This window comes from Pseudorca crassidens, chromosome 18, assembly GCF_039906515.1.
Source record: "Pseudorca crassidens isolate mPseCra1 chromosome 18, mPseCra1.hap1, whole genome shotgun sequence".
NCBI classification, from domain to species: domain Eukaryota; kingdom Metazoa; phylum Chordata; class Mammalia; order Artiodactyla; family Delphinidae; genus Pseudorca; species Pseudorca crassidens.
In genome coordinates, this window is record NC_090313.1 from 2,929,016 (window position 1) to 2,953,469 (window position 24,454).

The 24,454-nt window shown below is 48.7% G+C and overlaps 1 protein-coding gene across 7 annotated transcripts in view; it reads right to left on the reverse strand.

The window, feature by feature from the left end:
* ARHGEF7 (Rho guanine nucleotide exchange factor 7) overlaps positions 1-24,454 on the reverse strand; it is a 127,295-nt gene that overhangs the window by 98,943 nt on the left and 3,898 nt on the right. For 6 of the 7 annotated variants that reach the window (XR_010936816.1, XM_067713025.1, XM_067713026.1 and 3 more), the window contains exon 2: positions 54-140. Coding sequence is in view for 5 of the 7 variants with exons in the window: in XM_067713025.1 (XP_067569126.1) it covers positions 54-140 (87 nt within the window). In the remaining 2 variants the exon portion in view is untranslated. Of the gene's footprint in view, positions 1-53; positions 141-322; positions 445-24,454 lie in introns of those variants that run through there. The other variant, XM_067713030.1, reaches the window with a different exon arrangement.

A 24,454-nucleotide genomic window follows, 5' to 3' on the forward strand; every position in this document is an offset into this window, starting at 1 on the left:
TTACCACGCCCGCCCGCCTCGCGCCCCAGCGCCCCGCCGGCCCCGCCACTCACCTCCAGGCGCAGGGACGCCCCGCAGCCTCGCAGGAACTCGCGGATGTTGCTCAGGCACTCGCCCTCGCTCCGGGGCTCCGGGTAGACCTGCAACACAGAGAACAGGCGCTGAGCGCCGCGGGCAGGCCGCGAACGCGCCCTGAGGGGAACGCGACGCGGCCCCGGCGGGCGTGCCGGCCGCGCGAGCGACCAGGGCGGGCTGCCCCGGCGGCCCGGAGCTAGCCCGGCCGCCCCCGGCGCCCGCCCGCTCGGCCGCCGCCTCTCCTCACCCTTTTTCCTTCCTCCGGGATGCACCAATCTCAGCCCCTTCCCTCACCAGGAAGTGGAGCGGCGCCGGAAGTGACGTCTTCAGACCGCGCCCCGGCAGGCCCCGCCCGCAACCTCTTCCGGTCCCCCGCCGTGAGGGCGCGGTCTCTTCTCTCGGCAGCTGGCGCTGGCCTTCCGACGCGGCCTACCTGGGCCGGCCCACGCGCGGACTTCTCCTCCCCGCACTTGGAGCTCGCCCTCGGACGCGGCCCACGTGGCCCGGCTCACGCGCGGATTCCCCATCCCCGCACCCGGCGCTCGCCTTCCGACGCGGCCTAGGAGGCGCAGCCCGCCCCGCCCGGAGGGACCCGGGAAAGCTTGGCCTCCTCCGCTTGAAGCAACCACGAAGGGACTGTTGAGAACCTGTTGTTTTCTCAGTTCTTCCCTGCCCCCGGCTCGGGGAGAGTGGAGCTGGAATTCTAATACGATGACTTAAAACAATTAGCGACGTAAATTATGCCGGCTGGGATTAGAGTGCAGTGTTTTCTTTTACTACATATAGACCGTGTGCTTCATCAATGATTAGCCAAAATAGCTGGTCCCTCGTCAGCGAAAAGTCAGCTGGGGAGAGATTGTGGCGAATGCAGCCTCCATCACAGGTGAAGAGCAGCGAGGGCTCCTGCAGACTGTCTGGTGCTTGGTCCGAGGCAGAGCTGTAAAGGCCACGGCCACACGTGTAAGCAGTTACAGCTTCCCAGGGCAAGAAACAAAGGAAACCAGGAACGGCACCGGTTACACAGAACTATCAAGGGAGAAGCCTGAGATCTCAGAAGAGCTTTTTGTTGTTGTTCTGAACAGCATGTGAAGACTTTTTACACTAAAGTATCGTACAGAATTCTAGCATTTGGGGACGTTCAAGACATTTTGTCCTTCTGTCCTCTAGGGGGAAATCACGACATTCCATTAGGCCTCTCTCAGGAATACAGTTTCATTTCAAAGTGGTCAGGTCTTCTAAAACTACAAAAGAAAACCAGGGTGTTGAGCAGTGCCAAGAGGGAGGAAATGACACTTTTTTTTCTCTACAGTTTAAAAATTCTTAGGAGTGCCAGCATATTTCCCTCCAAATACTGAACAGATTTGTTTTTTTCAGTGGAACTTGAGAGAGAGTGGAACAGCAAAGCTGCCTTCTAGTCCATTTTACTCCTCCCTCACACTGTTTTTGCATACAAATACAATCAATCCTCATTCACGGATTCTATATTTGCAAATTTGCCTACTCGATAATATTTATGTGTAACCCCAAAATCTGTATTTGCGGCACTTTCTCATTTATAGACGTGTGCAAAGCAGCAAAATATTTGAATTGCCTTATGCACACATTCCCAGCTGAATTTGAACAAGGCCATGCTCTGCCATCTTCTTGTAGCTCATAATGTAAGCAAATGTCCTTTTCACTCCACTGGTGCCACATTTTTCACTTTTTTTTTTTTTGCTTTTTCTTGGTGATTTCACTGTTTTAAATGGCCCCTAAACGTAGTGCTAAAGCAGTGTCTGGCATTCCTAAGCGCAAGAAGGTTGTCATGTGCCTTACAGAGAAAATACGTGTGTTAGATAAGCTTCACTCAGGCCTGAGTTATAGTGCTGTTGGCCGAGAATTCAATGTTAATGAGTCAACAATACGGTACATCCAGAAAAAGGAAGAGGATATTCGCAGGTCTGTACGTGAAGCCGCTCCGGAAAGTGCTAAAGTAACTTCTGTAGTGCGTGATGGAGCTATGGAAAAGATGGAAAAGCAACTAAATTTGTGGATTCATGAGATGACAAGCAATAAAAAGAGTGTAGTGGACAGTGTTGTTGTGAGGCTGAAAGCCAAAGAAATTTACGGTCATGTTACCCAGGGTCAAGAAAATGTTAAACCCTTCTCAGCTAGTGCAGGTTGGCTTGCACGATTCAAAAGGCGATACCACATGAAAAATGTTAAACTTGCAGGCAAGGTAGGTTCTACAGATCAGGAGGCTGCAGAAGAATTTAAAAAAGACCTGCTAAGCATTATACATGAAAAGGGTTATATGGAAGAGCAGGTTTTCAACGCTGATGAAACTGGCTTATTTTACAAGAATGTTGGCAAACGAACCTATGTAATGCAAATGGCCTCCAAAACTCCTGGCTTTAAATCATTCAAAGACTGTGCAACCTTGCTATTATGTGCAAACGCCAAGGGTGACTTTAAGTGCAAACCCCTCATGGTACACAGAGCACAAAACCCACAATCACTTAGAGGGAAAAACTTGAACTGTATGCCAGTCCACTGGAGATGGAACAAAAAAGCATGGATGGCGTCCAAAATATTCTGGGATTGGTTCCACAACTGCTTCATCCCAGAAGCTGAACGTTATCTCCATGGTAAAAACCTTGCTTTCAGGGTTTTATTAATTTTGGATAATGCCCCAGTTCATTGCCGTGAAGAACTCGAAAATGCCCACCCCAACATAGAAGTTCTCTTCATGCCCCCAAACACAGCATCTCTTATCCAACCCCTCAATCAGGGCGTGATAAAAGCTTTCAAGGCACACTACGCCAGGGAGCTTTATAGCAAGGCTTTTGAGGCTCTCAACGCCAATGAGGAGACCACCATGATGGACTACTGGAAGTCAGTCACCATACGCAATGTTATTGATTATATCAGCACAGCCTGGGACAGCGTCAAGCAGGCTACTATCAACAATTGTTGGGGAAATGTTTGGCCAGACTGTGTGAAAAATTTTGAAGGTTTTGAGGGTGTTACAGAAAATATAACGAGCAGTGTCAAAAACATAATGCATATTGCACAACAGATAAGTGGAGAAGGTTTCAGTGACATGAAGGAAGGCGATGTGGAGGAAATTTTGGCAGAAGTGGCAGTAGAACCCACCAACAAAGACCTGGACGAGATGGCAAAACAAGGCGATGGAGTTAGTGATGATGAGGATGGTGATAGTCAGCCTGAGACTCCAAGAATCGTCCCTCTCACAGCAGCCAAAATAGCAGAATGGAATTCTGCCTTGGAAAAAATTTTCAATGACATGGAAAAGTGTGACCCTGTGCCCGAACGCAGCCTCACGTTTAAGCGCCTCACCTCCACCGCGTTCATCCCTTATGCCGAAACGCTTAAAGATTTGAGGCAAAAAGCCAAGCGGGTGAGGCTGAAGCAGTTTTTCAAGCCAGATTGGGAGGGCAAGTTGCTGACACCGTCACCAAACTGGGAAAGCCAGACTCCTGAGGCAGAGCTGCCAGGTCTCACAGGCCACCCTCCCTGACATCTTCCTTCCTGAGTCTCCCTCCGTTCCCGTACAGCAAGCCGAGGTCACCAGGTTTAACCCCACCGTGCACTGCCCCATCACGTGTCCCATGGCTCCATCAACAGTAAGGTGGTTTCCATAAATTTTAAATGTTTGATCTTTGGTTAATGCTTTTTTTTGGGGGGGGGGCTTGCTTTCTTGCATTATGCTGTAGTGTCCAATATACAGTGTGTATTTGTGTGTGTATGTGAGCGGTGAACATGTGTACTGTGTATGTGACTGAATGGAAGAGCTAAATTAGAATAGTCACACTATGGTAGACTACATTACATAATGCTGTAATTGAGATGGTGTTTTATTATAAAGATATACTGCATGTAATTATTTGTAAATATATATATATATGTTAAATAAGCTATCTTTAAACAGAAATACACCTAAAAACAAGATTATGTATTGATTGGTTGACCAGATGTTGTGACCAGAGGTTCAAAGGAAACTAACCCTGTATTTCTCCATGAACAGTGGTTCAGTAGTTGCTAATTCAGTGGTCATGGTGCCCTTGTAGAATGTAACTACCACAAATAATGAAATCAACTCTACGTTTAAAAGTATTGATCCATAAGGATCTAATTGTTATGATTTCTCTTCTGAATTGAGTCAATACAGCTATTGTGAGTTCACAAATGATGGAAACATGTTACAGTTCTTGATAAAAATTATTAAATATAAAATGCAAATTTTATTTGGAAATATATATCTTCATGAGATGTATAGGGTTTTTTTTTAATTAGTTCATTAACCCATGGATAATCGTCACTTACTGCTGGAAAGAGATACGGACCAGCGCCAATTCTATTCCTATCTTGGGGTTTTTTTAATGCAAAAACTGAGAAACCTTGTTCATAAAAATAAGCACATGGAAATGGAAAGGAGTTTTGTTAGAATGCCTCTTTGAAGCCTTCTGAGTTACATAGCCAAAGTCCAGATATAATCTGTCATAAATAAAAACTTAAAATCATCAGCCAACAGCTTGATTGGGGTCTCCTTCAATTTCTGTGAAAGCTAAGAAGTACAACCCTGAGCTGCAACATGCAGTCATCAGAGTCACTCCCCTCCCAGCACCGGCACCCTTTGTGACAGCTGGGAGGCCTTCCACCTGGCAGCGTGCACCTCGGGAAGACAACAAAGGGTGAAGTGGGAGAAGGCCATTGTGAAAGGGGAGGTGGGACAGCCGGACCAGTGTGATGCTCTCCTTGCTCAGAGACAGCTGCTCTGGCTCCTTGGTTTTAGTTGAGCATGGATGCAAGCTGAGGACCTAGAAATGGAAATGGATTCCCTTAAAACTATCCTGAACTTTACCTAAAGCAACATACCTGTTTGGAGAACTGTAATGTAAACGAGTCAAAACTTTATAGTAAGTAGTTCCTAACTGTAACACACATACTGACCGCAAACAAGCCACTTGACCCCTCTATGTCTACACCTCTATCTCCAGTTTAAGGCTGACACGTTCAGCGTTTGTCAACAGGGCTGTTGGGAGGATCAGATGCATAATAAATTGGTCCGACAATATTGGACCTAGACTCCTGCCAGGTCATGTGATGAGCACTGTGACTGCAAAGAAGAGGGGGGCACAGCCCCTGCCCTCGGTGAGGAAGAACTGCTCACAGTGTGGCAAGTGCAGCCACACAGGTGTATGCTCAGGACCCTGGAGGCACAGACAGGGCAGGCCAGAGGCTTAGCCACCCCAAACAGTGACAACCGAGTTGGGGACGAAAGGGTGAAGAGGCAGATGGGACTGCATTATCAAGGGTGTGACACTTGAAAAGTCCATCATGTTTTCAAGGGTGGTGAATAATCAGGGCAACTGAGATCATGGGTGAAGCTGCAATGGAAAAAAATGCATTGGAGCGATGATGATACAAAAGGAGATATTTAAAAGCTCCCCCTCCCACCATATTTTGCTGAAGAAGCTGTATGAATGGTAAGTGAGCACATGAAAAAGTGTTGAGCATCATTAGTCATCAGGGAAATGCAAATTAAAAGCACAGATAACACTACCCACCCACCAGAGCAGTGAGATGGAAAAGGCTGACAGTATCAAGCGTTGGCAAGGATGGGAAGCAACTGGAGCTCCCACGCGTGACCGGTGGGAGCGTCAGGTGGTGCGCTTGGGAAACCGGCAGTTCCTTGCAAAGTTAAACATACCTAAGCCCCAGCAATTCCTCCCCTAGGTGTTTACCCAAGAGGGATGAAAACATATGGCCACAAAAAGCCGTGTTCAAGAATGTTTACAGCAGCTTTATTTACAGTCACCAGAGCCTTCAGAACCTGAAGGCGGGCTCCGCTCAGTGCATCTCCAGATGTGTTCAGAGAGGAGCTCTGGCCTCAGATGACCCAACAGCTGCCCCATGTGCTTTCCAGAAATCCTCTCCCAAACTCGCCACGATAATAAACTCCAGGCTTTCCCGCCAAAACCTCTAATCAGGCAGAGGCATAGACAGCCCCGAAACCATTGTGATTTTCCTTTGAAATACGGCTTTTGTACTCAATATTTGGCAAGGGGTGTGTCTGACACTCTGAGAATTTGCTACAAACTAAATCACAAGGCAATGTTAAGGCCAGACTTCAGAGACCTCCGCAGCTGCCCAGCTCCCACCTTCTCAACTCCTTTCTACCACCCACTCCACGCCGGGGACAGCCAGCTCTACCCTCAGTCCAAATAAAGTGCCAACTAGAGGAGCTGCCTTCTCTCCACGTCTGAAGGAGTTTAGAGTTTTAGTTTCCAAAACTGCTTGAGGAAGAAGAATAGGCAGTTCTAGCAAGCAAAGAATTAACATAGGTTCAGTGTTACTGCAACACTTAAGATGGAGAGTACAGAAAACCGCTGCAGCTTGTAACAGCTGGGAAACACTCAGCTGCTCAGGAGCCTAGTTCCCAGAAGTGGTGGCCTGAACTGGTGACTTCCCAGGGTGCCTCCATGTCCTTATCCCTGCCCTCATTTTGTAAATAGTCTCTTTGTTAAACTCTCTTCAACCATTTCTGTTTAGCATGCCGCTGTTTCCTGCTGGGACCCTAACCCAGTGAGCTTCCTGGTGGTACGGTTAAAAATAGAAAACAGTGTCACAGCAAAAGATGAGAAACAATTTAGGGAAAGGATTAGGTCAATTACAGTCCTGCCACAGAACAGACCACCAGCCTACCACACAGCATTTAAAAAGAGTCAGCTTTATATACTGTATGTCACAACCTCCTGGTTACAGTAGGTGTGGGACAAGGAACATGGGGAACAGTATGCAGGACATGCTGCCTTAGTGTTTAAAGAAAAAGCAAGAAGAAGATGTGCCTGGGTGTTCAGAAATGCATGGCCTGGGACTTCCCTGGTGGCGCAGTGGTTAAGAATCCGCCTGCCAATGCAGGGGACACAGGTTCGATTCCTGGTCCGGGAATATCCCACATGCCGCGGAGCAGCTAAGCCAGTGCGCCACAACTACTGAAGCCCGCATGCCTAGAGCCCATGCTCTGTAACAGGAGAAGCCACCACAATGAGAACCCCGCACGCCACAACGAAGAGTAGCCCCGCTCGCCGCAACTAGAGAAAGCCCGCGTGCAGCAACAAAGACCCAACGCACCCAAAAATAAAAATATAATAAAATAAATCTTAAAAATAATAAAAGAGATGCATGCCCTGTCTCTGGAAGCACATGCCGGATAACAGGGGCTGCCTCCAGGGAGAGGACCCGGGGCTTGGAGGACAGAGGGGGAGAAGGGAAACTTGCTTTGCACTCTGTACTTTTTGGTACCCTTTGAATTTTGTACCACATGAAAGTATTATTAAATAAATACATTTTTAAAAAGAACACTCCATTCCAATGTTCTCACAGGTCAAGGTGCCTCCCCATTAGAAAACAGTCCTCTTTGGAGAGCCCAGCTGTCAGTGTGTTGGGGTCCTCGTGAGGCAGATCTCCACCACGCCATGCCAATATGCAACACTATGCTTAAAATCCTAAATTCACCACCTAATAATTAGCACTGAATGTCATGACCTGGTAGCCATGGCTTTATTCTAACTAGAGTGCAGCCGTCTCCTGATCAGGGACCACACTTGTCCATAGCTCTCCGCTCACTCTGCAGCCAGAGGGTTTCAGGGGAGTAAAGGCAGAGGTCTGCAGAGCCCACTTGGAGGCTACGGGGCGCCTCCTGCAAATCCATGGAAAACAGTGGCGCGCCCAGCAGGGAGCTCAAGGGCTTGGCGGCGAAACACCAGAGAGTAAATTCGCTCCCGAAGTGCGCGGCCTGGGTTACAAGTAGTTTACTGGAAGACACTTCAGACACTTCAATAAAGTGCATTTTCCTTTGGCTTCCCTTCTTCATTATATCCCAAAGCCCAGCTCCTGTATGGATGCTATGGTCATCTGGGGGAAAATAAAGATGTCATCCATTAGTGTGGAGCTAGGCAAGCCATAAAGGGTGATCGGAAATAGGAATGCACTGAGTTCAGCCATCCCAGACATGGGGGATGTCAGGGGCAGGCGGACCAGCAAGACTGCGTGGCTTAAATTAGCTCGGGTGTCCCCTGAGGCTCGGTTCCCACAAGCTGCAAAAGCACATTTTAAGTCCTTCAGAGATGGTGGCGACAGTCCCAAATTGATACCAATGCCAAAAATGGACTTTTTAAAATGTGGGCATAAGCTTTCACCAGACTACCTAGGTTAAATTTCTCCACCGCATTTGTGTTTTGCTCTCCCGGTAATGTTAGATCAAAACAGGTAGGTGTGTAGTAATCGTCAAATGAGAGCAGTCTTGAAAACAGCACATGCCCTGTGGTGGCTGTGATCCAGACACCTGGGACGCAGAGGTGCACGGGCCAGGCCGTCATTAATGTCTTGTGCCTTCCTTAAGCAGACGCCATTTCTTACACCTCGGAAGGATCTTGATACAGGGAAACAGGAGTACGAATTCCTAAGACAACTCAGATTGGGCCTTGTAATCAGAGATTTTTCTTAACTGAAGTTTCACCTGTTCATATGGAATAATCATCCCTTTTTTCCTCTCATTCTCATGCTTTCAACCCAACGGAAACATGTGTTTTGTAAATCTGAGCCACTGCTTACTTTCTTCTTAAGCTCAATTTCTGCAGTGTTTCTGGTCCTTTGACATCCATCTCCTCTCCTACTGAGCACATTTCAGAATGGCTACCGATGTCTTTGCCTGTGTCCATTGGTGGAAAAGCCTGTAGAGAGGCTCGTGGTCTCCGATGGGAGGGTGCCATGTACCTCTGCGGTGTCAGTGCAGCAGGTAGGGGCGAGAATACCCCCAGGAGAGGAGCCCCGCCCCCCAGGAGCATGAGGCACTGGTGGCCGCAGGTCTCACGGGTCTGCTCTTTGCCTCACGGACAACCCAACCCCCTACCTTTGACCGAGATGCCTCAAGGGAGAATGTCAACTCCTGTCCCCGCAGCCACTGCTGGGATTGCACCGATGAAACCTGTGTCCTCAGATGTCTGTGCGGGGCCTGTGTGGCCTGCCACCCCATTGGTTTACCTCGCTGTGCATGCTCCGCCCTTTCCCACGCAGTGAAGCCAGGGGCAGCAGTGGGAACTTCGGAGCAGCGCCCTGCCTTGTGCCTGACCAGCCCTCCCGGTGAAAGAACCCGTCTTTCATTTCTAAACAGCCCAAGAAGCTGCATTGAAGGCAAGTTAACGCCTCTGGGCCAGAAGACGGGACACTGACCACCTTGGAGAAAGTTCTGTTTTCACCCACACGTTAGTATGTGGGAGGCTTGAAGGCGCGCAGAGAGGGCTGGCTGACTTTGGAGAGAGGCTGGGAAGCGAAAAGGGAGCCTTCACCAGAGGAAGGAACGTGAATAAGGGGAGAGGAAAAAGCGGAGGACGCTCAGTGGCAAGTGTGCCTCTCTATAACTATCAGCGAAGACCCTCCCCAGAGGGAACGGCAGGGGAAGCAGGCGACCACAGCTCGGAGCACTCGTGCTGTAAAAGCCTCTTGCGAGAAAGAAGCCAGTCGAGACTTCATATTAAGTGTGAGTAATAAAAAGGTGATAAGAAGCTCATTATCTCCCGAGCTCTTAAGTACCCGCAGAGTACCCGCTGAAATAGGGCCGTAGCTGTAAGATGTGGAGCAGTATGTAGTTCAAAACTACGTTTTCAAACGATCACTTAGAAAAACTGAGCTTCATTAGTTAAAGATAAGGCGGCCAATGCATACTCAGGAATTCTATTTCTTCCAGACTACTATAGCTGGAACATCTCCCTGCACATTTATAATTTGCCTGTCACGTCACTCCTCTGCTCAAAACCCTCAAAAGCCCCCCATTTCACTCAGAGTAAAAGCCAAAGTCCTTTAAGAGAATAAAAGGTAAGACACAGACTGGACGAAAGTACTGCATTTGCAAAACACACATCCAATCACGGACTTTTATCCAAAACATACAAAGAACTACTAAAACTCAACAATAAGAAAACAGCCCAATGGAAAAATGGGCAAAAGACCTGAACAGTCTCCTTACCAAAGAAGATATACAGATGGCAAGGCCACTAAACATATGAAAAGATGCTCCACATCATATGTCATCAGGGAAATGCAAATTAAAAGAACAGTGAGACACTGCTGCACACCCATTAGAATGACACAAATCTGGACTTCCTTGGCAGTCCAGCAGTTAACGCTTCACCTTCCAGTCCAAGGGGTGTGGGTTTAATCCCTGGTTGGGGAGCTAAGAGCCCACATGCCCCGCGGCCAAAAAACCAAAACATAAAACAGAAGCAATATTGTAACAAATTCAATAAAGACTTTAAAAATGGTCCACATCAAAAAAAAAAAAAAAGAATGACACAAATCCAACACTGACAGCACCCAATGCTGGCAAGGACGTGGAGCAACAGGAACTCTCATCTGCTGCTGATGGGAATACACACTGGTCCACACCGTGGAAGAGACTTACTTATAAAACTAAACATCCTCTTATCATGAGGTCCAAAAATCTTGCTTCTTGGGTAAATTCGCTTTACCCAAATGAGTTGAAAACGTGTCCACGCAAAAACCTGAATACAAATGTTTATAGCAGCTTTATTCATAATTGCCCAAAGCTGGAAGTAATCAAGATGACCTTCAGTAGGCAAATGAACAAATAGACTGTGGTTGGTTCAGAAGATGGAAGATCATTCAGCAATAAAAGAAGATGAGCCACGAAAAGGCATGGAGGAGACTTCATGTTACTAAGTGAAAGAAGCCAATCTGAAAAGGCTACGCACCGTATGATTCCAACAATGTGACATCCCGGAAAAAGTAAAACTATGGCAACAGTAAAAAGATCAATGGTTGCCAGGGACTAGGGGAGAGGGCGGGATGAACAGGCAGAGCACAGAGAATTTTTAGGGCAGTGAAACCATCCTGTGTGACACTGTGATGACGGATACGTGTCATGTCCAAACCCACGGACTGCACAGCACAGAGTGAACCCTAATGTACATTATGGACTTTACTTAGTAATGTATCAGTACTGCTTCATCAACTGTAACAGGTGTCCCACACTAGCACAAGACGTTAATAATAGGGGAAAGTGGAGAGGGGTGGATGGAAATTCTGTGTACTTTCTGCTAAATTTTCTGGAAACCTAAAACTGCAAATAAAGTCTACTCATTTATTTTATTTATTTATTTATTTTTTTTCGGCACGCGGGGCCTCTCACTGCTGTGGCCTCTCCCGCTGCGGAGCACAGGCTCCGGACGCGCAGGCTCAGCGGCCATGGCTCACGGGCCCAGCCGCTCCGCGGCACGCGGGATCCTCCCGGACCGGGGCACGAACCCGCGTCCCCTGCATCGGCAGGCGGACTCTCAACCACTGCGCCACCAGGGAAGCCCCTACTCATTTATTTTTAAAGTCAAAGTCCTTATGATGGCTGAGCAGGCCCTGCACGGTCTGTTCCCTCGGTCCCTCCTTGACCTCATCATCAGCCAGCTGCTACTCTCCCCCAACTCACAGTGGCCTCTGCTGTTCCCAGAATTTGCCAGGCAGGCTCCTACCTCAGGACCTTTGCACAGCCTAGTCTCTCCACCTGAAATTCCCTTCTCCCCAATATACACGTCACACCTTGCTCACATACATCAAGTCTTTGTTCAAATGTCACTTCTCTGTAACGCCTGCCCTACCTACCAGAAGTCAAACTGCAATGTCACCCTAATTGCTGGCACCCCCCATTTTTCTCCGTAGCCCTATCACTGTCCAACGTGCCGTGCAATCTACCTGCGTACTGTGTACGCGTCCAGAATACCTCCCTGTGCCGTGAAATATATGCCCCACCGGCAATCTGTTTGATGAGTGTTACATCTCAACACCTGGCACATACAAGCACTTAGTATATTATTGGTTCAGTGAATTAATGGTTTAATTAAGGACCTTTGCCTATGACACTAATTCAGTACCAGAATCACTTGGTTATAGCCACCTGAAGTGAAGGTGTGATGCTGACAGCACCTAGAACCAAAAAGTAATATAATTGGTCTCATATGAGAATTGAATATTTGAGACAGCAACTGTGCTGAAAAACACTTGGAAATATAATCACCGTAGACAAAACATTACAGAGACATAAAAGACGCTCTTGGGTTTTACCATAAACCCTAAGCCCTGTCTGTCACGGCTGACGGATGCATCCTGTTACCACCGGCTCCGTCTGAGGCCGGCCTCCCGGCTGCTGCCCAGCCCTCCGAGGACCGCCAGCTCGGCGTCCAGGGCTCCGTTTTCGCTCTGTGGGTATCAGGCGTCGGTCAGCCGGGCGCCGCTGAGAGCCAGCACTCTGGTTTCAGCGCCGTCTCCTGTCACTAAGGAAGATCGCTGCCTCGAAGCGGGGCTCCCGGAACCAGCTGGCTGGCTCCCCCAGGCCTCGGCTCCTGTCGGCGGCTGGCACGTTGTACAGCCGCCCATGAGACCTGCGTGGGGACAGGCTTGCCTTATGCCCGGGTCCTAAGTTTCACAAAGGGGCCAGAACAAGCTGATGAGGCCCTCTCTCGTGATTCTGACATTGCAGAGCTGAGAGACACACGGGGAGAGCGGGACAGGGAAAGCAGTGAGGAAGGGCGCCGCCAGAGCTGCCGCTTGTCCTTGGTCCGCTAGCTCGTCTCCCCGCGGCCTCGGGAGGCAGGCGCAGCCTCACCGCATCCCCCTCCTTCAGCCTGCTTCCTCTCTGTCCCCAGGTTCTGTCCTCTCCACTCCACTTCTGAGCCCAGCCGGTGAGCTTTACTTCGGTTATTCTGTATTTCAGCTCTGTAATTTCCGTATGTTTCTTTTTCATAAGCCCTCTCTCTTTGCTGCGATCTCCTATTCTTCACTTGTCTCAAGAGAATCTGTAATCGTTTTTGAAGCCTTTTTATGATGGCAGCTTGAAAACCCTTGTCAGGTGATTCCAGATTCATTCACTGCGAGGAGACGGTCGCTGAAGCTCGTCTCCGCCACGACACCTAGAAAAGCAGGTCCTGTGACCAGACGTGGGTAGGGGTCTGGGAGGTTGCCAGAAGCCATCTCTGTTTTCTCCGTATTCAGTGACAAAGTGAATTCTTAGTTGGCTACTGAATTGAAAAGCATAGACTGGAATGAACTCAAGACGCACATCCTCGGTGGCGGTGGAAGGCCAGCATGCGCCACAGACCCTGCAGACCTGCGGAGAAGCAGGGCCCCAGTTTAAGGACCCTAGGCCCACGGCCCCTGGGAGCAGCAAGGGACGGAGGCACAGCTCAGCAGACCTACTCGCTGGACCCAGATGCCCCCCCCCCCCGCCACAGCTCAGCAGTGCGGGTGACTTACCCCTCCCCCGAAAGCTGTCGTTTCAAAGAGAGCCCTTACCCACAGGTAAGGGTTACCCACAGGTTACCCACAGCTTACCCACAGGTGTCTCCATACCTTTTGGTAGCTTTTAGTGACTCATCATCTTATTTAGCTATAGTTCCCCCCAACCCTAATATGAATATTTCAAGGATTCCTCCTTAAGTGCCTCAACTTAAATAATACATTTATTAAATCTCATACAAGCCTCCTGAGCTTGGCCTCAATACGGATGGTGTTCCTCTTCTGTGTATTTTTTTAAATATTTATTTATTTGGCTGTGCCGGGTCTTAGTGGCAGCACATGGGATCTTTAGTTGCAGCGTGTGGGATCTCTTGAGTTGCGGCTGTGGGATCTAGATCCCTGACCAGGGATCGAACCCCGGGCCCCCTGCATTGGGAGTGTGGAGTCTTAGCCACTGGACCACCAGGGAAGTCCCTCTCTTCTGTTTTATGCAACAATTTTCTAGATGTAAAGAAACATGAGGAATCCCATTTTCCAGATAAACTCCAAGTGCCCCTTCCAATCCAAGGCAGGATTCATTCCAGGCTCTCTACCTCCATGTTTCAATGCCCCAAAAGCCCACAGAGAAGCAGCATGGGGTCTGCTCTGTCCTGAACTAAAAGGCACTAGGTTAGGAAATTTCCCAAGCATGGGGGTGGGGGCCACATCCAGGTAGGCGAGCAGCCTGTGCTCACCTGTGGAAAAGCTCCCAGGTGACCACATCTCGGTCTCCCGTCTTCTTAAAGATGCACTGCCTTGCATGCAGTCTGGCTAGTCCCAGGTTACAGTACTCTTGGGCTGAGGAGCTCAGTGGGCCGTCAGAGGTGCTGAAATGTGTCCCCTGGACCAGCTGCATCAGCATGGCCTGCACACCTGTGGGAAACGCCGATCCTACTGCACACCTGTGAGAAACGCTGATCCTTCCTGCACACCTGTGGGAAACACTGATCCTACCTGCACACCTGTGAGAAGCGCTGATCCTACCTGCACACCTGTGAGAAACGCTGATCCTCAGCCCCAGCCAGACCTACAGAATCAGAGACTCTGGGCTGGAGTCCGGCAGTCTATTTTCACAAGCCGTCCAGGCGCATCTGGGCACACTCAAGTGTAAGAACCACATAACCACCTAAGCCAAAGGTACAAAGCGATGAAAAACCCATCATTACTTGAAAACAACTTGAAATGCAGGTACTGCTAACTCTGATATCAGGTAATTTCACTAACATTTTTACATAAAATTGTAAACATTTTTATACAAAAAATTAATTGTTGGGCAGCTATGCCACTTCCAGCTGTAAGAAAAAGAAAACCATCCCAACCCAGAAATTTTCAAGCCATAAGCTCCTCAATGAGAGAGAAAGAGAGAGAGAGAGAGAGAGAGAGACTTCTTCCTTCCCTATCCCCGCTCCCAATAATACTCTCCCCACCATCCTCTCAAAGAAGAAGGATTAAGGAGAAAAAATAACTGGTGAGCTTCCATTCCCCACACGTGGTGACAGGCTGAATAGTGCGGGTTTTATTGCTTTGACTGGGAAAAACAATACCCAGAAGCTAAACACTGCTTACATTTACTGTGGTTATTTAGGGACAATATTCCCGATAAAAACCACTTGATTTACCTTTATCTCCCTTCTTTTATTATGATATGTAACTAATTGTGAGCATTTTCTAAATGAGAAACAGAAAGCAAATCCCAGGAGAGATGTGTGTACACTCATAAAATTATAAAACAAATAGTCCTCAACTTGAACCTGAACTTTCTAAAAATTATACGTTGACATCCCTAAAAGGCCTTACCTCCATCAGATCTGGGCTTTCAAATGTCAGCGGCAAAACACAGAGACAGCCTAGAGCAGTAAGTTCTCAGCCACGTCCCCATCTTTACCTTTAAAGCCATTCATGAATGTAAAATGAATCAAAGGGGGAAGATTAAACACCTGACGTTAATTCATTTAAGACAAGACGGAAACCTCAGATGGCTCAGAGTCACCACTGTTTAGTCTCAGCACACTCTGGACTTGAACACATGTTGAAACAGGTAGGAAATGAGGGAAAAAACACCATAGATATACTTCCCTGAAGCCACTGAAAGTAATAGAGTTTTCTAGAGTCTCCTTTATCAAGAAAAAAACAGCTGAAGGTCAACTTCCTCTTAACAAAATTTCCGAGTTCCTGAGCTCATGATGTGAAAACTCACTGTAAATTCATACATCCCTGCGTCCAGCGGGCCCTCTGTGGGTGCCCAGCTGTCCCCCACTCTCTCACGCTCCACACTCTACTCCAACATTCTCTGCTCCCCACCTCCGTGTCCACAGCTGCCTCCGTTCCAACACCCCCTCCCCAGCTCCTCTGTCTGTCCTGAGCTCACACTCCCCCCCTTTACCTGAGCACAGGCGCCCTTGCTAAGATCACAAATGACTGGGTTGAGCGCTCAGCCAGGCCTGCGCAGCACAGTCCAGGCGTGCCCGCTGTCCCAGGATGACCAGTGACAGAGCCCTCTTCCCTTCAAGCACACTGCCAACGCTTTTTGGGTGTGGGGTTTGGAAGCCCACTCCCTTGGCCTCTTGCAGTCTACTGGACATCCTCCTCCACTGACTTCAGGTCACCACACTCCCCCCCGGACTTAACCACCACCTTCCTTAGCCCCTCAGGCTCATCCACATTGCCTGGCCAGCCACGTCTGAGTCCCCAAGGCCTTCTAGAGTTCTCACCTATAATTTCCCCTTGGGAAACCTCACCACCGCACACTTGCACTCACATCTCTATGGTGTCACTCCCAAATTTATACCCCGCCCAAATGTCCTCTCTGAGCTCCAGTTCAGCACCCTCAGCACTGAATCCATTCATGACCTTCTTGTTCCAAGCCTAGGCCCCAGGCCAGGCTCCCACTCACACAGGTGACTCTGCCAGCCATCCCGGTGCGCAGCCAGAATCCCGGGAGCTACCGTGGACCCACCATGGAGCCCCACTGACTGCCTTCCCTCACCCTCTCCCCCGCCATCTTTGTGGTTTTTGCAGCACGGTGTCCATCCCAATCCCAGCTCCCGCTGGCTCTCAATGGACCACACTAAGAACTTAATAACGCTCTTCTCCGCATCCGTTCTGGGCCCCATCTAATCCATTTCCCACACTGGGAAGTTTGGAGTATTGTTTTCAAAATCTGCAACTGATCACATCATCCTTCCCTTTAAAACTCTGAAAAATCTTTAAAACCCAAAGTCACTCAACGTCCTGTGGGGCCTGGCGCATGGCTCTCTCTCCAGGAGGACTTGAGCTCTCCCTCGGTCTCAGCACTGTGGCTACCCAGAAGTCCCCCACTGCTCCTCTAATTACACACCCCCTCTACTCACGCCAGAGCCTACTCATGTACTGCTTCTGGAGGAGACCTTCCCTAAGACACCACCTGTCCCATCTGCCAGGTGTAAATCAGCTTCCTCTGCTACACACTTTGAGAAATCTGTTCCTTGCCTTCAGAGCATGTACCTCAATTTGTAAAGCAAATTCAAACAGTATCTTTAACGTGCTTCTCCTTCACTAGATGGTATGCGAGTCTATTTTTGTTAATCATTAAGTGTCCCAGCACAATCCTTGAACCACAGTAGACACCTGATACAGATTTGATGAGAAGATAGATAAATAAGTGAGCTCTTGGGCAAGGAGGCTAAGTATACTTTCACTTTAAAATTCCGTACACGTTTTCTGAACGATCAGGTTCAGAAGTAGAGGGCTGGCAGTAAAATGAATTAAAGCTCCACTCTGTGCAACATGCAGGGTGAAACTGTCATGTAACACACACTGAGATGTGATCCACATACAGTAAACTGCTCATACTTAGTGTACAGTTGGAGCAGTTGCAACACATGTGCACTTGTGGAACCATCACCAGAATCAAGGTAATGAACACCCCTACCCTCCAAAGGACTCCTTGTGCCCTCAGAGTGTCTCTATACAAGCACTGGTCTACTTTCTGTCACTACAGATTATGATGGCTTTTTTGTAGAATTTTACATAAGGGGAATCATACAGTATGAACTCTTTTTCTAGCTTCTTTACTCAGCATAATTTTTACCCACGCTATAGCATATTCCCTTTTATTGCTGAGTAGTATTCTATGGAAATACAATACTTTGTTTATCCATATACCAGTTGAAAATATCTGGGTTGTGTCTAGTTTGTGGCTATTTAAAAAGAAAGTCCCATTTTCTTGGGTAAACACCTAGAAATGGAATTGCTAAATCATTTGGTTGATGTGTATTTAATATTTCAAGAAACACCATTTTCTAAAGCGCCTGTACAATTTTCATTCACATCAGCAGTGGATGAGAGTTCCAGCCCATCCACATCCTTGCCGACACGTGGTAGGACCAGTCTTTTCAGTTTTAGCTGTTCCAATAGGTGTGTGTAGTGGTATCTCACTGTGGTTTTAATTTACATTTCCCTAGTGACTAATAATGTCGAGCATCTTTTCATGTGCCTGTCATCTGTATATCTCCTTTGGTGAAGTATCTGCTCAAAACGTTTGCCCATTTTTTAAATTGCCTGTTTCCTTATTATTGAGTCTTGAGAGTTCCTTATACATTCTGGATATAAGTCTTACTTGGTAGAATTCACCAGTTAGGCCATCTGGCCTGGAATTTTCTTTATGAGAAGCTTTTAAGCTACAAGTTTAAATTTTGTAATAGATACAGGGCTACTGAAGTTATCCGTTTCTTCTTGAACGAGCTTTGGTAGTCTGTGTCTTCCATGGAAATTGTACTTTTCATCTAAGATATAGAATGTATCGGCATAAAAACGTTCATAATACCCCGTTATTACCCTTTAAATAACTGTAGGATCGATAGTGATTCTCCACATTGGTCATTTGTGTCTTCTCTCTATTTTTCCTGACCAGTTTAAGAGGCCCATCAACTTCATTGATTTTTCTCAGAGAACCAAGCTCTTGGTTTTGTTGGTTTTCTCTAGTAATTTTCTGTTTTCCACGTCACCCATTCCCATTCTGTCCTTTATTGTTCTCTTTTGTCTATTAGTTGCTGTGGGTTTAATTTTGCCCATATTTTTCTATCTTCCTAAGGTAGAAGCTCTATTACAGCCAACGAAAGACTTAAATCATAGGCAGGGTGAGTTCTCTCTCACTCCCAGAATATCGTTTGAACTAACAATTTATAATCAGGGTGCTTAAGACTCACACCCGGGTTTCCCTGGTGGCGCAGCGGTTGAGAGTCCGCCTGCCGATGCAGGGGACACGGGTTCGTGCCCCGGCCCAGGAAGATCCCACATGCCGCGGAGCGGCTGGGCCTGTGAGCCATGGCCGCTGAGCCTGCGCGTCCGGAGCCTGTGCTCCGCGTCCGGAGCCTGTGCTCCGCAAGGGGAGAGGCCACAGCAGTGAGAGGCCCGCATACCGCAAAAAAAAAAAAAAGACTCACACCCAACAAAATATAGTTACTGTTAGTTATTTGAAGAACCAGCCTTGGCTCACTGACATGGCAGTTACTTGAATTCAATCTAAGTAAATGTGCTTGGTCAGAGGTCAGAGGAAGGAGAAACAAACTCTTCTTCTCCATCTCTCATCCACTGATTAAGTCTGGGAGACACTCAGTTCCAGTCTCTCATCACTTAAAAGCAAGGCTTAAAAGTATGGTACTTTCTGGAAGCTTAACCTTTGACACAAGGCTGTCGAGAATTTAACCCCATTCTATTTATGGAGCTTGTTTTCAAAAGAAACAAAAATGCCTTAACAAATAAGAGAACTGAGACCAGAAAATTTCATGTTTCCGTGGGAAGAAATCTGTTACCAGCACCAATGTCATATGAGCATCGTTGAACAAGGCAATTTCTCCAGCACCACAGAAAGATCGCCTGAAGAAGATTCCATGTGTTCCCACGCCTCTTACACCTCCTGAGAGCAAGGAACAGAGGCTATGGGCCAGGATGATCTCTCTGAAACTCCTAATTTTCTGTCAAAACCCCTCTAACTTTCTTTTGTAAAGTGAATGACAGTCATAACCTTTTGGCATGCGTTCAGAAAGTAACAGGCTTTTTCAGATAATCTGTATTCCTGACAAAAGACTTCTGAACAAATTTGCTAACTTCAGATGGAACTTAAAAGTCTCTTATGAACTTAAACTGTCTCAAGCACAGGAAATCAGTGGGAAAGTGTCTTCCTGGCAGAAGCATAGCAGTGAGACACTCAGAACTGAGGGAGAAAGGCCACCACAGGCCAGGGTGCTTACAAATAACCCAAACCAGACTGTTCTAAGGATTTTTGTTAGACTGCTAAAAAATCATGCTGCCAGGGCTGCCCTGGTGGCGCAGCGGTTGAGAGTCCGCCTGCCGATGCAGGGGACGCGGGTTCGTGCCCCGGTCCGGGAGGATCCCACATGCCGCGGAGCGGCTGGGCCCGTGAGCCATGGCCGCTGAGCCTGCGCGTCCGGAGCCTGTGCTCCGCAACGGGAGAGGCCACAGCAGTGAGAGGCCCGCGTACCGCAAAAAAAAAAAAAAAAAAAAAAAAAAAAAATCATGCTGCCAGAGCATGACTTCACTGCCAGAAACTGCGACTTCAAAGCAAACTTGGAAATGAGGATTCCCATTTTAAACTAAAACTAGATAGAAACTGGAAGAGGTTTCAAGTGCTACACTTTTTCTGGCGCTGAATTACATTCACCTTCTTTAAAGAAAAGATAGGAACTTTATCGGTCCCTTTAAAAGAAGCTGCTCTAAGTGTAATAATAATTAAAGTTACGCACAAAACACCACTTCCGTTCTCCAGACTTGTACCGTGTCTACTGCCACGGTGAGGCTGCAGGACAGGCAGCCACGAAACCTCAGTGGCAGCTGAAGTGAGCTTGCGTTTTGTCCGTGGGGCTGCAGGTCCACCGGGCTGGGCTCACCTGAGCTCGCTCACGCAGCAGTGAACTCTGATCCAGGTAGCAGCTCTGCCGACCTTGGCTAGCCTCTCTCACAATTGGGGTTGGTGGGCTGCAGGTGGGTCCAGGAGGCCTCGGCACGGACAGTTGAGCTCTCTGCCCTGTGGTCTTGCATCCCTCAGCATCCGGGGCCCGGGCTGGTCCTCAGGGTGGAAGCAGGGTCTGAGAGGGCATGGAAACACACAAGGCCTCTTCAAGCCTGGGCTAGCAAGTAGCACTTGTCACTTCTTTTTTGTTTTTAATTACTTTTTTTTTGGTTGTGCCGGGTCTTAGTTGTGGTAGGCGGGCTCCTTAGTTGTGGCTCCAGGGCTCCTTAGTTGCAGCATGCATGTGGGATCTAGCTCCCTGACCAGGGATCAAATCTGGGCCCCCTGCATTGGGAGCACGGAGTCTTATCCACTGTGCCACCAGGGAAGTCCCACACCTGTCATTTCTGCCACGTCCCATTGGCCAGAACAAGTCAAGGTCAGCTCAGATGCAAGAAGTGAGGAAACAGGCTTCACCTCTCAATGGGAAGAGCTGCAGTGTCACGCTAACAGGGCATGGCTACAGGGAGGATGGAGAATTGGGGCCACCTCCATAAACTACCACAACCTTCCTCTAATCTGCTGTGTACCCTAGGAGATCACCTCCATAGAGGCTCACCTTTATGCACCACGCCCCAGAGCCTTCCCCCAGCACTGTCCTGGAGACACCATGCACTTAGACTACAGTGTGAATGACCCTCCCTAGACTGTGCAGTGCACAACTTACACAGCCATATGGTGCTGCCCTCAGTGAACCCAATGATGAGTTTGGGCTGCGTGACGTCTTGAGTATTCCTTCCACTGAGAATTCACAAATGCTTTACACTTCAGACCCGACGGCTTCTCTTACGACTTGACTGAAAAGTCAGTACAGAACACATGTATGTGTGTGCATGTGTTTCCGTGTATATGACGCGTACAGGTTGCACACAGTAGGTGATAAATACATCCGTTAGATTTAACTATTTTGAAAAACTGTGTTGGAAATGTGTAAACGTCCCCACCCTATCTCCCTGCCTTTAGACTGCAGCAGACACAGCACACTATCCCACAGAAGCAAGGCTGAGAACTACCAGACTGGTTCATAAAACTTTAAAACTTCAGAGCTAACATTAGAAATATAAAAACATCGGGAAACAAATTCTCCTAACCTAAGTTGGTAGAATTGAAGAAGGGGAGGGGAAAAGTCAGAAGTCGAACCCAGGATACACAGGGCCCAGGGGTGGCCCCAACACCCTCCCTCTGCAGACACAGGGCGGGCTGGTGGGCCCTCACTGCCCATCTGTGACTCCTGGCCCTTCCCATGTGTGAAACTCTATCTACACGAAACCTGAGCCCGCAGCTTGGCCCTCTGGCCCCGCGAGCCAGCAGCTGCGTGCGCTCAGCAGAGGGCTCAGGAAGCCACATTCCGTGTTCCCACCACCCCAGACGATGGTAGTCTGGGAGGGTGGGAAGGGAGGGGCCACCAGCCCGCTGAGGTTGCAAGAATCTGCCCAGTTGTGAGAATAAGGAAATATTCCAGGATTCGAGTAGCCTTCTGGTTCAGATCCGGGCTTAAGAGTTTTCCTGGACATAGCAGGAGAAGTTTTCCGTGTTGATCCATAAAATAATAATAACTTCCATCTACGAGGACCTGTTCTGTGCCCAGCACTGCACAAAACCCCTCACATCTACTTGTTTACCCTCATAATGACCCTACTGCCCCAATAGGCCATTCCCTCCAGACAGGAATCGTTCATCTTATTTTTAGGAGGAGGCAACTGAGAGAAGTTACGCAGGTTGCCCAAGGTCACACAGCAACTGGATGACTCTGGAGCACATACTGGGACCACCCCATTTTACAGTGGCCCCAGGGGTGCGGCCAGTGGGTCTTAGGGACCGCTAAACCTCCCAGCCCCCCCCGTGCTGCCCGTGGCGGAGGTGAATGCCCAGAGGGAGGGTGTGCCTTTTGCCACCTTCTACCAACAGTGACAGACTCATGGGCGACTCCGGCTCCCATGTGATTCCAGTCCAAAAGTCTAGAGACAGCCCTACCAAAAAAGTTTATTATACACACACACACAGTATTGTTTCAGATCTTGGTTTAGATAGATTCCCAGTAAATGCAGGGTAATCCCTGAAGCAGGAACCAGCCCTGACTTAGCGCAGGTCGGTGCCCAGCGGGTGCTCCCTAAGGCAGCCCGAAAGGTCCCCGACCAGGGCAGCAGGCACACCTGGGCGGAGCCTTCCACCCTGAGCCAGCTGGGGGCCCGGGCTCGGCCACTGCTGGTCTCAGTGTCTTCACCTGTGACACGGGGAGACTCGGGAGGACAGCGGGACAGCAGTTTAGCACGGTGCCCGCAGCTCAGGGCGCCCACAGTTGTTTCTTTGAAAGAGAAGTAACTAAAGGCGGGCAGTGCTCAAAGAAATGAGGGTAGAAGGCCACGACGGGTGTCACTTCTATTAATAGAATGCGGTCCTGGGAGAGCACAGACGCTGAGTCCTCCCACCGGAGAGCTCCCAGAGGCAGCTGCCCCTGATGAAAGGCCATCCTGCAGCCCTTCCCCCAGCGCCCTGCAAGCCCAAGTCACCCTGGGCGCGCGTGCGCGTGCGTGCAGGGTTTTGTGTGTGTGTGTGTGTGTGCGTGCACGCGTGTGTGTGTGCATGCGCGCAGGTGTGTGTGTGCGTGCATGCGGGGGGGGTGGTGCGTGCGTGCCAGCGTCCACACCATAGCACTTCCAGTGTGGCTCTCGGGAGATCTCTGGAGGTAGTCCCGATTTAAATTGATTTTAGGTGGGGTTATTCTGAATGAGCCCGCAAATGCAGTTACATGGGGCCTAAAACCCAAACAAGAATCACCCTGGTGCAGGGTCAAGATGGTACTTGAAAGTCACATGCTTCAAAGGCAGATGTTCATCATGACAAAATGAGCCATTCCGAAACCTTAAGCAGTTTCATTAGAAGCACCTTAATACAGCCAATAATTCAGTTTGCAAACTTTAAAGAAGCCTCCTTAAAAAACACAGGAGGTCACGTGTTCTATAACTTTTCCCCCTGCGGGCTTCACCCGCGCTGCTGAGCAGGTATTTACGGCAGCTACAGGGAAGGGCGCCGGCTTCCAAACCAGCTGGTCCTGAGTGAGGCCTCACACACCACACTGCCATTGCTGACCACTTCCTTCTCAGGGCCGAAGGGCCTAGAAAAGGCAAACTGCTCTCAGCGGACACTCAGAACTGCTGTCCGACGGCCACTGGGACTTCTCTTCCACCCCACCCCGCCCAGCCCCAGAATCCTAGGACAGAGCAGAAAGCAAGTCAGGAATCAATTAGGAAAAAGCAGTTTCTCCTTCCCGTGCTGCATCAGAATTCACTGATTTTCTGCAAGTCTGTGGAAGATCAGCGAGGACTGCCAGATCACAGTTTGGGGAAATACAAACCATATTCTAATCCACGTGTCAGAAAAATCAGCGGAGGCTGGGCAGCCCAGACGCAGGTCCCTCCAAGGCCTTCGTTCCTCAGCGCCCGTTCCCTCTGCCTGACATCCTGACATCCTTGACATCCTGACTTTTGAGTTCCTTCTGCCCCACGCTGCTTGGGTTTTTTTTGAAATTTTGAATTTTATTTATTTTTTATACAGCAGGTTCTTCTTAGTTATCTATTTACACATATGAGTGGATACATGTCGATCCCAATCTCCCAATTCATCCACCACCACCCCCCCGACCACTTTCCCCGCTTGGTGTCCATACGTTTGTCCTCTACATCTGTGTCTCTATTTCTACTGCTCTTGTTTTTATAGTTACGTTTTCTCCTGGACTAAAACGCTTAAGAACTTGTTATTCAGTCTTTTTATCTCCAACAGCGCTTTGCACCCTGCAGACAGGTAAACACTTAATAAGTTGGTTTGGTTCCAACGTATCATCCGACCTGTTATGGGTTGGATTGTGACCCCTGAAATTCATATGTTCAAGCCCTAGGCCCCAGGGCTGCTGAACCGTGATCTTATTTGGAAACAAGGTCATTGCCGATGTAATCAGTTGAGGTCATACTGGGGGAGGGAGGCCCTAATCCAATGACTGGTGTCCTTATAAAACGGAAGTTTGGACAC